We start from the raw sequence: 12414 nt of genomic DNA, 5'->3' as shown, positions 1-12414 counted from the left end.
TTATTGTAACACACTACTTCACTGTTTCCCTTTCTTTTTTTTTTCATTTAAAATTGTTGAACTTTCTGATTACTAGGATGCATTGCTTAAATATATCTAGCCCCAATATAAAAAAAATCACAGCCTCCACACCACCATCATAAGCATGGTGTAAGTAATATTTGTCTATAGTTTACCATAATGCAGCTGGTATAAAGCTAGTGTGCTTTTCCAGGAAACTAATTTTTTTTCTTCTTCTTTGTGGCAGGATTTCTCCTTTGTATACAAGCCAGAGACATGTCAAGTGATGGTCGGGTGTTCCATGTTTGCCCCTTTAAAGACTCTTCCTAGCCAGTGTTTGCAACCCATCAAGCTGCCAGATGAGTGCATTTACCGTCCCAGTTGGACTGTTGGAAAGTTAGACCTCCTTCCTCCTGTACCTGCAATGCCCTTCATTAAAGATGGGTAAGCTTATTGAACTGTTTCATATTTGAGCATAAGCTCCAGTTAGACTCTTCATCTATATGTGAGAATCAGCATTTGACTTACTACAGTACACCTAGCAGTACTCGAGTTCCCTCCGTTAGTAATAATTTACTTTTGCCTAGCTAAAAGTATAAACTACTACAATGATGTTGTCCATGGCCCCATATTGACACCACTTTGTTCTTTTTCTCAGGAATATTTCTAGTGTCAGCAGTGCAATCGATCAAGAATATGTTCAGACTTACACACCACAAACCCATACACCATTTGGAATGTCCAATAGTGCCCCACCAAGCAATGGTGGAGCAGGTATCCTTCCTTCTCCTGCAACCCCTCGCTTTTCTGCTCCAACTCCAAGGACTCCACGAACACCACGTACTCCAAGAGCAGGTGGTGGTCCAGCCAGTGTTCAGGGATCTGTCAAATATGAAAACTCTGATTTGTATTCTCCAGCTTCAACACCATCAACTTGCAGACCATTGAACTCTGTAGAGCCTGCCACTGTACCATCTATCCCAGAGGCCCACAGCCTTTATGTCAACCTCATCCTTTCAGAGTCTGTGATGAATCTTTTTAAGGATTGCAATTTTGATAGCTGCTGTATCTGTGTTTGCAACATGAACATTAAAGGAGCAGACGTTGGAGTGTATATCCCAGATCCTGCCCAGGAAGTACAGTATCGCTGTACATGTGGATTTAGTGCTGTAATGAATCGAAAATATGGAAACGGTTCGGGATTGTTTTTGGAGGATGAGCTGGATATAATTGGAAGACATACAGACTGTGGTAGGGAAGTGGAGAAGCGTTTTGAGGCTCTAAGAACTGCAGGAACTGATAACACTGGGCTAAGGGATCCCGAAAAAATGCCTGATGAGTTGATACTACTTCTCCATGATCAATGCACTAATTTATTCTCTCCATTTGGAATTATGGATCAAGAGCCAGTAACCAAAACCAGCATTGTGAGCTACACAGCACGTGTAGAAGAACAGGACTGTTGCAATGATTGCTACCTGGCACTGGAACATGGACGACAGTTTATGGACAACATGTCAGGAGGCAGAGTTGATGAAGCACTTGTGAGAAGTTCTTGCTTACATAGCTGGTCTAAAAGAAATGGTAAGTGTGACAGTTATACTATAGTGTTTGATATCAGTATTTATCAAAATCAAAAACAGTAATATGTTAAAATTACTGCAGTGTGTTTTGCAGAAAGGTAGCTGATGCAGTGCCCTGCGTCATACATGGAGTTTTTGTTTTGGACTAAGGACCAGCTTAAAGTGTATCGCTAGGCAAAACTTCTTTTTTTCGTTTTGGGCTAGAGAAGGCAAATCTCTGTGAACTCTGTTGGGGTTTTAATGCTGTGTCCATACTGGAGAGATTCGTTCCTCCAACATTTTAGAGTTGTCTCCATTGCAAGAGGTAAGAGGAAATCGCTCAATAGTTGTCCTGGGAACAGATGTTCCTAACTTAACCCCATTCCTGTTGACGTAACACAAATATGCGGCCTCACAGAAGTGGTCTTTTCTCCGTGGGGCTGCATAGATGTTTATCTCCCATTGTGCTGGGAGTGCGCCGCACATCGACCGGTGTCTCACCAGGGGGCCCGTACCAGCAATCGGGACCCAGATCTCCTCATTTTGGGTCACCTGATTGCTGTGGTAGCTTCTGATTGGCTACCGCAGCGATCAGTCACTGTGAAGCCCACCCGTTTTCTCGTTCTGTGAATGGAGAGAGGAAAGATACAATGTGAAAAAAATGTGAGAAAAAAAAGGAAAAATACCTAGATCAAGGTTTGATCTAGGTCAGTGCCAGGGTTAGCGTTTGAGTCAAGTAAGGGTGAATGGTCAGGGTCTGTATATTTTGGGCAGGGTTTTTTTGTTTTAAATTAGTGTCAGTGTGTTTTAGGGAAGACGAAAAAAAAAAAAAAAAAAAAAGCAAAATGCGCACTATTGCTTCGGGGCTGTACTACAGGTACAAACAACAACTGACATACACGTGTGATCAGGAGCAGGTTGCTCTTTGGTGGTAGGTTATGGTAGTAAGAAGACTTGTACCACAAAAAAAAAAAAAAAAAAAAATTCGGCCCAGTTGTCCTTTGATTAAAATAAATAAACATTTCAGGATATTGATGGAATACCACTAAAAGAAAGCTCGGTTTGTGTGAAGAAAATGATAAAAATTTCTCATGGTTACAGTGTAGCACGACTGCGCAATTGTCATTCAAAGTGTGACAGTGCTGAAAAATTTCCTGGGCAGGAAGGGAGTGAAAGTGCTCAGTATTGAGGTGGTTAAACAAACAGTTTCCTTTACTAATTGTTGTAGCTGCGGTCAGTGCTGTATAAACTATATCTGTAGCATTAGCTACGTACAGTATGCAGTGCTGTGTTCTGGCAGCGTTATGGGACTTTTGGTGATCGAACAAAATCGTTTTGGGCTGATTTCCTCTCTACCATTCTGGGAAGCCTTCTATTTTTATCAATGAAAACAATGCTTCCTCAGATTAGCTGAGGTAGAGATTGTGATTCCATCTGCCCACTTCTCCACTGCAACCAATTGGAGTAACCCTTTTATTCTTTCTACTCTATTTTGTTCTGGCAACATACTGAAAGTCCCCCTACTGCTGTGTGAACACAGCACTGCATACTGTGTTGCTGGTGCTACAATACAGTTTATTCAGCGCTGACCACGGCCACAGCAGTTGCTAAAGGAAATAGTTTTTAGGGCCAGCTTGGCACAAATAAACTAAAATGAAAGGAATGATGATGGGCTTTAATCCAGTGATCGCCACTGGGTTTTCTTTTCATCTTGGGCATGCACTTCATGGCTTTTTTCATTCCCATGAGGACCCATACGCATGGCAGCTTTCCTGCAGAGTATAGCTCTCTTCATAGGATTAAATGAGTCCACAGTATGTGGCCAGGATAAAGAGGATTTGGCAGGGATGCTTTCTGAAGCAAAGCTGCCTGGCTCCTGGTGTGGACAAAGGTAAGTATTATCCCAGGTGGGCTGCACTCAGAAGGGTTGGAGCATGTCTTAGTGTATGTTACCCCAACGTTTCATATTTCTGATATGTGTCTGTTGTATCATGTACTTAAAGTGGTGTTCCGGCCGAAATGATACTTTTTAAATAAAAATACCCCTATAATACACAAGCTTAATGTATTCTAGTAAAGTTAGTCTGTAAACTAAGGTCTGTTTTGTTAGTTTATAGCAGTAGTTTGTTATTTTAAAAAACTTACAGCAGGCCGTGGCCATCTTAAGTGTGGGCATCTGAAGCCAGACTGTATTGCTTCCTGGATCTCATCCTTCAGATCTCGCACATGCTCAGTGCAGCACAAGCAGTGTAATAGGTTTCAGGTCAGGTTTCCATAGCAACGGCAGTGTCAGAGGAAGTTGCCGTCCCTTCCCAGAAGGCATTGCAAACAGGAAATGATGCGATGGGCCGCGGCCAGGGAGGAGGAAGTGAAAAATGAATACAGCAAATATACAGTAGGTGCTGAGAAAAAAAAATTAAAAATATCCAATTCGTTTACAGTGCACAGTTTAGTGAGGGATGCTGAAGAGTTGTAAAAGTGGGTGGAACTCCACTTTTAAAAGGTACTGCTAAAAGGTAACCTGTTCTCTTTGGTTTTCTTCATTTGTGTGAAATACCTGGTGATCCTGCCAGTCCCCTGCTTTCCCATTTCAAACTGACCACGCTAGGTAAAAAAGCTCGTCCTTCCCAGTAGAGCTGCACAATTAATCTGTTTAAAATTGCGATCTCGATTCAACCCCCCTCTCGATCTTAATCTAGCATTTCCTTGATTCTAAACCATGCAGAGCTGTCAAAAAAAAAAAAAAAAGCTGGCAAATGTTTATCAACATTGGTAAGCGCTGAGGGATAGAGAAGAGAGGCAATGCATCTTTTTGTTCTTTTAGATCAAATGGAAGAACGTTGGTCTGTAAATGAGGTCAGTTTAAAGAGAAACTGCAGTCTGCTCACATCTGGTAATAAAAACATCTTTGCCATTCTGAAGCTTCCCTCCAACCACTTTGCATATTTTATATATACTGTGATTCTGTACTTGCCAAATATACTGTGGAAATCTCCCTCCACTGAGTCTGGCTGCATCCATTTTAACTGTGAGCAGCTGAAGCTGCTGCCTGTTCACTTCCTGGATTTACACAGACACACAGAGGCACACCTCCAGCTCTGCAGCTTTCATTGGATGCAGAGCTGGAGGTGTGCCTCTGTGTAACTGGGTAAATCCAGGAAGTGAACAGGCAAACTCTCACAAGAGTGTGTGTGAGAGCTGTGCATGATGTCATAAGCCTAGGCTTATTACCAGACAAGAAACAGGAAGTGGGCTGTATAAGGTATTTACTGTCAGAAAAAAATGTTTTACTATCCAAAGTTAAAACAACAAGGGCTGAGGATTTAATGGAAAGTTTAAAAAAATGACTAAAGGTCCACTTTAACCATTTAAAGACTTAAAGCGGACCTTCAGTCATTTTTTTCATCTTTCAATCTATTAAATCTCCTGCTCTTGTTTTAACTTTGGATAGTAAAACATTTTTTTCTGCCAGTAAATACCTTATACAGCCCACTTCCTGTTTCTTGTCTGGTCATTAGCCTAGGCTTATGACATCATGCATAGCTCTCACACTTGTGACAGTTTGCCAGGAAGGGAGGGGTTGTAAGTCAGAGGGCCAATGAGAGCTGCAGGGCTGGAGGTGTGTGTCTGTGTAAATCCAGGAAGTGAACAGGTAGCAGCTTCAGCTGCCGACAGTTAAAATGGTTGCAGCCAGACGCAGTGGAGGAGAATTCTGTAGTATATTTGGCAAGTACAGAATCGCAGTATATATAAAATATGCAAAGTGGTTGGAGGGAAGCATCAGAATGGCAAAGATGTTTTTATTACAAAATATGTGCGCAGACTGCAGTTCCTCTATAACCTTTTTCTGACACTTGTTGCTTACAAGTTAAGATCATTGTTTTTTTTATATATATATTAGCAGAGACCCTAGGGAATAAAATGGCGATTGTTGCAATATTTTATGTCACACTGTATTTGCACATTCAAACGCAATTTTTGGGAAAAAATACACTTTGGTGAATTAAAAAAAAAAAATAAACGAGACAGTAAAGATAGACCAATTTTTTTTGTATAATGTGAAAGATGTTACGCCGCAAATATCGTGACCTTTATTCTAAGCAAAAATATTGTGATTCTCATTTTATCCAGAATGGTGCAGCTCCGCTTCCTAGTGTGGTCAGTTTTCTGCCTGTCCTCCAAGGGTCAGACTTCTGCGGACTTTAAATTTTTTGGTGGGGGTCTGTTGAAGTGGAGATTCAGATCATCTTTAGAATATCTCAATTTTGGCTGGTTAGGCCTCATTCCCACGGGCGTTTTAAGAAACGAGCTGTAAAGCTAGTAATGACAGCAGGAAAAAAGCGGCATTAAAAACAATTTTTTTTCCCCCAGCTTTTTGCATTGACATCCAAGCGCATTTAGCTGCGCTAGCTTTTTGCCACTTTTCTCTGTCTCTATTCAAAATCAATTGTTCCCTATGGGAGCCTATTGATTTGAATAGAAGTCGCACCAGAAGTCAGATCAAGATGATCCAACTTGCGGAGCAAATTGTGTGCTGAGAATCTTGAAGGGGGAACCCCGCCAAAATTTGGCATGAGGTTCCCCCCTAAGATCCATACCAGACCCTTATCCGAGCACGCAGCCCGGCAGGTCAGGAAAGGGGGCAGGGACAAGCAAGCGTACCAGGCCACATCCCCTCAACGGGGGTGGGGGATTTTGGTGCTTTGGGGCATGTTGATGAGGACAAGGGCCTCTTCCCAATAACCCTTGCCTGGTGGTTGTCGGGGGTCTGCGGGCGGGGACTTATTGGAATCTGGAAGCCCCCTTTAACAAGGGGGCCCCCAGATCCTGGCCCCCCACCCTAGGTGATTTGGTACCCATACCCATTAACCTTAAAAAAAATAAAAAAAAATAAAAAATAAAAAAAATGTCAAAAATAAACACTACACCCCCCGGTTCTTCACCCCTTGCACTGTCCTCTCCTTTTGCTGTCTTCTGCTCTTTTGCTGGGTCTTCTCCCTCTGTTGTTCTTCCGATGCTGACTCCTCGACACGATCTCCCGGTGTAATGTTGGGTCCACCGTGTGCAGTGACTTATATCGGCATGGGGCGGGGCCACCAGATGACGTAGGTTGGAGGCCACGCCACTTGTGACATCATTGCCCCATCATGCCCCGGGCAGTGACGTCACAATGTATAGGATGCATTAAGGTGAAAAAAAACAAGAGGGATCACAACCCCTTTTAAAGAAAAATCATACACTCATCCTAGAAATACATATATGCTCTCCCTTCAGGTCAAAACTTGGGCTGTGTATACTTTAGTCAAGAGTTATACAATATACTGGAAGTATTGCACTGTAATATACTTGTACACTAGGCATTAAGCCCGTGTGCGTACAACTCAGCTTTTTTAGTGCACCTGAGAGGTGTAGGTGCAGCACCCAACCTTGTTACTGCCAGTCTATCAAAGACTATGGTAGGTGGAAATATGCTGCAGCTGGATGGGGCTGAACTCTGGGCCAAATGGTAGTCATTCAGGCATATTCCTGGAATCCACGTAGCCTAAAGTATGTGTATGTTAAAGGTATTATTAACCACTTCAGCCCCGGAAGTTTTTACCCCCCTTAATGACCAGGCCATTTTTTGTGATGCGGCACTGCGTCGCTTTAACTGACAATTGCGCAGCCGTCCAACATTCGACCCAAACAAAATTAATGTCCTTTTTTTCCCCCCACAAATAGAGCTTTCTTTTGGTGGTATATAATCACCTCTGCGGTTTTTATTTTTGTGCTATAAACGAAAAAAAAGACAATTAAAAAAAAAAACTTTTTTTTTTACTTTTCTGTTATAATACATATCCAAAAAAATTAAAACAAATGTATTCATCAGATTAGGTTAATGTATATTCTTCTACATATTATTATTATTTTTTTTTTTTTTTAATCACAATACGTGTATATGGATTGGTTTGCGCAAAAGTTATCGCGTCTACGAACTATGGGAATCATTTATGGACTTTTTCATTTTTTTTTTTTTAATGTTTTTACTGGTAATGGCGGCGATCTGCGATTTTAAGCGGGACTGCGACATTTGGACAAATCGGACCAGTGACATTATTACATTGATTAGTGCTTTAAAAAAAAAAAAAAATTCACTGATCAATGTATAAATGACACTGGCAGGGAGGGGGTTAACACTAGGGGGCGATCAAGGGGTTAACTGTGTTTCCTGGGTGTGTTCTAACTGTGTGGGGGCTGGACTCAGTGGAAGACTGCCGAGATCGCTGTTCCCGATGACTGGGAACAGCAGATCTCCATCATGTCTCCTGTCACAGTGGGGATCTGTATTATTTACACAGGCAGATCCCCTTTCTGTCTCTGTGTACCGCAGCGGGGATGCGCGTGCCCACATATTGCGCTATCGAGCCTGACCTGCCGCTATATGCTGGTCGGCAAGTGGTTAATCTTTAAATAAAATCTAGTAAGTGCATACTCGCGAACACAAAATGCTTCTGCTAGATGAATCCAATATCCATTTTATTTTCTAATAAGACCCCTTTCACACTGAGGCGCTTTACAGGCGCTACATTGCTAAAAATAGTGCCTGCATAGCGCCTGTAAAGCACCACTCCATTCTCTCCAGCGTGAAAGCCCAAGTGCACTTGCAGGATGGTAAAAAAAAGTCCTGCAAGCAGCATCTTTGGAGCAGTGTATACACTGCTGAAAGGGGCCTAAGAGTATGTTAAAGTGATTGTAGAGTCTAGTTTAAAAAGTAAATAAATAACATGTTATACTTACCCTCTTCTGTGCAGTTGTTTTGCACAGAGCCACCCGGATCCTCCTCTTCTCGAGTCCCTCTTTGCCGCACCTGGCCCCCACAGTCAGCAGCTTCCTATGGGGGCACTGGAGCCGAGGCATCGCTCCGTGTGTCCATTCAGAACACAGGAGCCCTGACCTGGCCCCGCCCCCTCTCTCCACTGATTGGCTGACTGACTGTTTTGCGCTACAGAGGAGGTCTAGGGCTAGAGTTATTGCTCTGGCCCTACCGGTTGAGGCAATACCTCACATGTGTATATAGAATGCATTAAAGCAGAGTTCCACACAAAAATGGAACTTCCGCTTTTCGGAACCCTCCCCCCCTCCGGTGTCACATTTGGCACCTTTCAGGGGGGAGGGGGGTGCAGATACCTGTCTAAGACAGGTATTTGCACCCACTTCCGGCATAGACTCCCATGGGAGTCTACGCCTCTTCCCGTCTCCTGGGAACACACAGCTTCCAGGAGAGAGCGAGGACCACTTGGGACGCGCAGCGCGACTCGCGCATGCGCAGTAGGGAACCGGGAAGTGAAGCCGCAACGCTTCACTTCCTGATTCCCTCACCCAGGATGGCGGCGGCAGCTGCCGAGAACCGAGCAGGTTCTCGGCGTCCCCTGCCGACATCGCTGGACCCTGGGACAGGTAAGTGGCCATGTATTAAAAGTCAGCAGCTGCAGTATTTGTAGCTGCTGGCTTTTAATATTTTTTTTTTTTTTTTTTTTTTGGCGGTGTGGGTGAACCCCCGCTTTAAGCTAAAAAAACCTTTTGACTTTACAATTCCTTTTAAGATAAATACTGTGCATAGCTATAAATATAATCTCCCTTGACTAATATGAATTCTGATATGGAGTACTTTCAGAATCTGGAACTCACTATTTTACAGATGAGGTGACATCACTACTTTCCAGAAATAATCAGCAACATGTCTTCTCTCTAAATATAGAACATTAATATTTTTTTACAGCACTCCATACATACAGTAGATGTTAAAAAATCGCCACAGATAATGGCACTTTTCCTAAAATTTATGTCAAACTGAATGTGACCACAAAAGAGAGCCTATTAACCACTTCCATACCGCAAGCCGTCATGACGTCCTTGCCTTTCAGTTTTGATATCTGAATGATGACTGCAGCTGCAGGCATCATCCAGATATAATTTTTTTCAGCCAGAGATTACCTACACCATAAGAACAATCATAGCGGCTGTTCAGCCGCTTGACCATTCATACTGGAGAAGGAATCCAACAGCGCCTGAAGGAAGCCATAGAGAAGACAGAGGGACAGGTGGTCCCCGGCAATCTCTTTGACTTTGAGGCCCAGGCGCGACGTTATGACATATGTATGAAGTAAACCAAGCCGGGGACACGGCAGGAAAAGCCTGAGATCCTTCATTTTTTTTTTTTTTAAATCTGTCTTTTCAGTCTGGAGGAGAGATGTGGGGTCTTTATAGACCCCACATCTCTCCATAAAGAGGACCTGTCGCCCACTATTCCTTTTACAAGGGATGTTTACATTCCTTGTTATAGGAATAAAAGTTATCAAAAAAACTTTTTTTTAAAGGGAAAGTGTAAAAAAAAATGTTTTTAAAAAAATAAAATAAACCATAAAAAAATAAATAAAATTAAAGTGCCCCTGTCCCTGCGAGCTCTCATGCAGAAGCGAACGCATACGTAGATCGCGCCCACATATGTAAACCACATTGAAACCACACATGTGAGGTATCAACACAGACGTTCGAGCGAGAGCAATAACTCTAGCCAAAGACTTCCTCTGTAACTCTAAACATGTAACCTGTAAAAAAATTGTAAAGCGTTGCCTATGGAGAGATTAAGAATTTAAGCTTCCAGCCCTAATAGGACGCTCCGAGACGGCAGCGACTCCGCTAATAGAAGAAGCACCCAAAGGTGCGATCCGATAATGATGTAGTCTGAAGAGATAGGAGATTGGCGCTGTTCACTGATAAAGACTGATAATAAATCAATAACCTATACAAACTCCTAACAAAAGGAAAATATAACAACCCAATACTAAGTGGGTAACAAGTGTAACACAATGTGAATTAATATTAAAAAATAAATATACGTGCTGAGAATGGTCAAAAAATGTGCAGAGTACCCAAAAAAAATTTTTACAAAATAAATTGGTAAATAGAACTCCAAGCATTACCAACGTAAATGACAAAAAGCTCAAAGAATGTGTATGTGTGCAATGAAAGATATAGGTGGGTCTACCTAAAAAGGGGACAAAACACCGTGTTCCCCACTGAAAATTAATATGTGTGCTAGTGAAGCTAAATCGTGTTAAAATAGTAAATATGAGAATATCTATAAACTAAAAAAGGAACAATCGGCATGTGGTGTACAAACAATCTTGGTGCACAAAAAATCAAAAAAAGTGAAAAAACCAAAAAGAAAAGAAAGTCCAAACAACCAGATAAATAGTTTCAAAAAAAAAAATATATATATATATATATATATATATATATATATATATATATATATATATATATATAGGACGGCCAGACTCTTTTCCTCAACAGTAGGAGTTCCGGCCCCACCCCCCCGTGGCGTGTTGGTGGGGGGGCAATTATACGTGTGACTCCTTGCAAGCCATATCAAGTGGATTCCTGTTCCCCCTTCTTCCGGGGTGCTGCTACGTGCGGGCACACTGGATGGTCTGGCTGCTATGTGGGGAGGCTCTGATCGAGGGGTACATCCAAACTCAGTGTGCTGACATTTTCTGGGGTCTCTCTTCTTCTCCAAACAATAACAGTTGATCTTCCGTCTGCCTATTGATCGGGTGACACGGGTGGAAATTAGGTGGTGAGGGGGACACCAACCGCTTGGATCATCTACATGCTCATTACCCCTGCAGGGGTTGGGCACTCTGGTGAATGGGGGCACTAGAGGGGACTCTACACGGGACAGCATATACTCATTGGGACAGATCTACCCGCAACCTTTGAAGATACATCAGCCTGCTGCATTAGAACTGTTTTTTATTCACGGACATATAAAAAAAAAATTTATTTATATATATATATATATATATATATATATATATATATATATATATATAAATTTTTTTTTTATATGTCCGTGAATAAAAAACAGTTCTAATGCAGCAGGCTGATGTATCTTCAAAGGTTGCGGGTAGATCTGTCCCAATGAGTATATGCTGTCCCGTGTAGAGTCCCCTCTAGTGCCCCCATTCACCAGAGTGCCCAACCCCTGCAGGGGTAATGAGCATGTAGATGATCCGATGATCCAAGCGGTTGGTGTCCCCCTCACCACCTAATTTCCACCCGTGTCACCCGATCAATAGGCAGACGGAAGATCAACTGTTATTGTTTGGAGAAGAAGAGAGACCCCAGAAAATGTCAGCACACTGAGTTTGGATGTACCCCTCGATCAGAGCCTCTCCACATAGCAGCCAGACCATCCAGTGTGCCCGCACGTAGCAGCACCCCGGAAGAAGGGGAACAGGAATCCACTTGATATGGCTTGCAAGGAGTCACACGTATAATTGCCCCCCCCCCACCAACACGCCACGGGGGGGTGGGGCCGGAACTCCTACTGTTGAGGAAAAGAGTCTGGCCGTCCTATCTATCTATATATATATATATATATATATATATATATATATATATATATATATATATATATATATATATATATATATATATATATATTATATTATATATATATATATATATATTTGAAACTATTTATCTGGTTGTTTGGACTTTCTTTCTTTTTGGTTTTTTCACTTTTTTGATTTTTTGTGCACCAAGATTGTTTGTACACCACATGCCGATTGTTCCTTTTTTAGTTTATAGATATTCTCATATTTACTATTTTAACACGATTTAGCTTCACTAGCACACATATTAATTTTCAGTGGGGAACACGGTGTTTTGTCCCCTTTTTAGGTAGACCCACCTATATCTTTCATTGCACACATACACATTCTTTGAGCTTTTGTCATTTACGTTGGTAATGCTTGGAGTTCTATTTACCAATTTTATTTTGTAAAAAATTTTTTTTGGGTACTCT

General features: G+C 42.0%; 1 protein-coding gene across 2 annotated transcripts in view; it reads left to right on the top strand.

Annotated features, from left to right (window-relative positions):
• Positions 1 to 12414, top strand: part of MED13 (mediator complex subunit 13) — a 151356-nt gene that overhangs the window by 95711 nt on the left and 43231 nt on the right. For both annotated transcript variants that reach the window (XM_073615258.1, XM_073615257.1), the window contains exons 15-16: positions 248 to 444; positions 659 to 1584. In XM_073615258.1, the coding sequence (XP_073471359.1) occupies positions 248 to 444; positions 659 to 1584 (1123 nt within the window). The remainder of the gene's footprint in view (positions 1 to 247; positions 445 to 658; positions 1585 to 12414) is intronic.

Source organism: Aquarana catesbeiana, linkage group LG02, assembly GCF_042186555.1.
Source record: "Aquarana catesbeiana isolate 2022-GZ linkage group LG02, ASM4218655v1, whole genome shotgun sequence".
In the NCBI taxonomy this organism is placed as follows: Eukaryota; Metazoa; Chordata; class Amphibia; order Anura; family Ranidae; genus Aquarana; species Aquarana catesbeiana.
The sequence above is the reverse complement of the archived record's forward strand: the minus strand, read 5'-3'. Positions and strand labels throughout refer to the sequence as shown.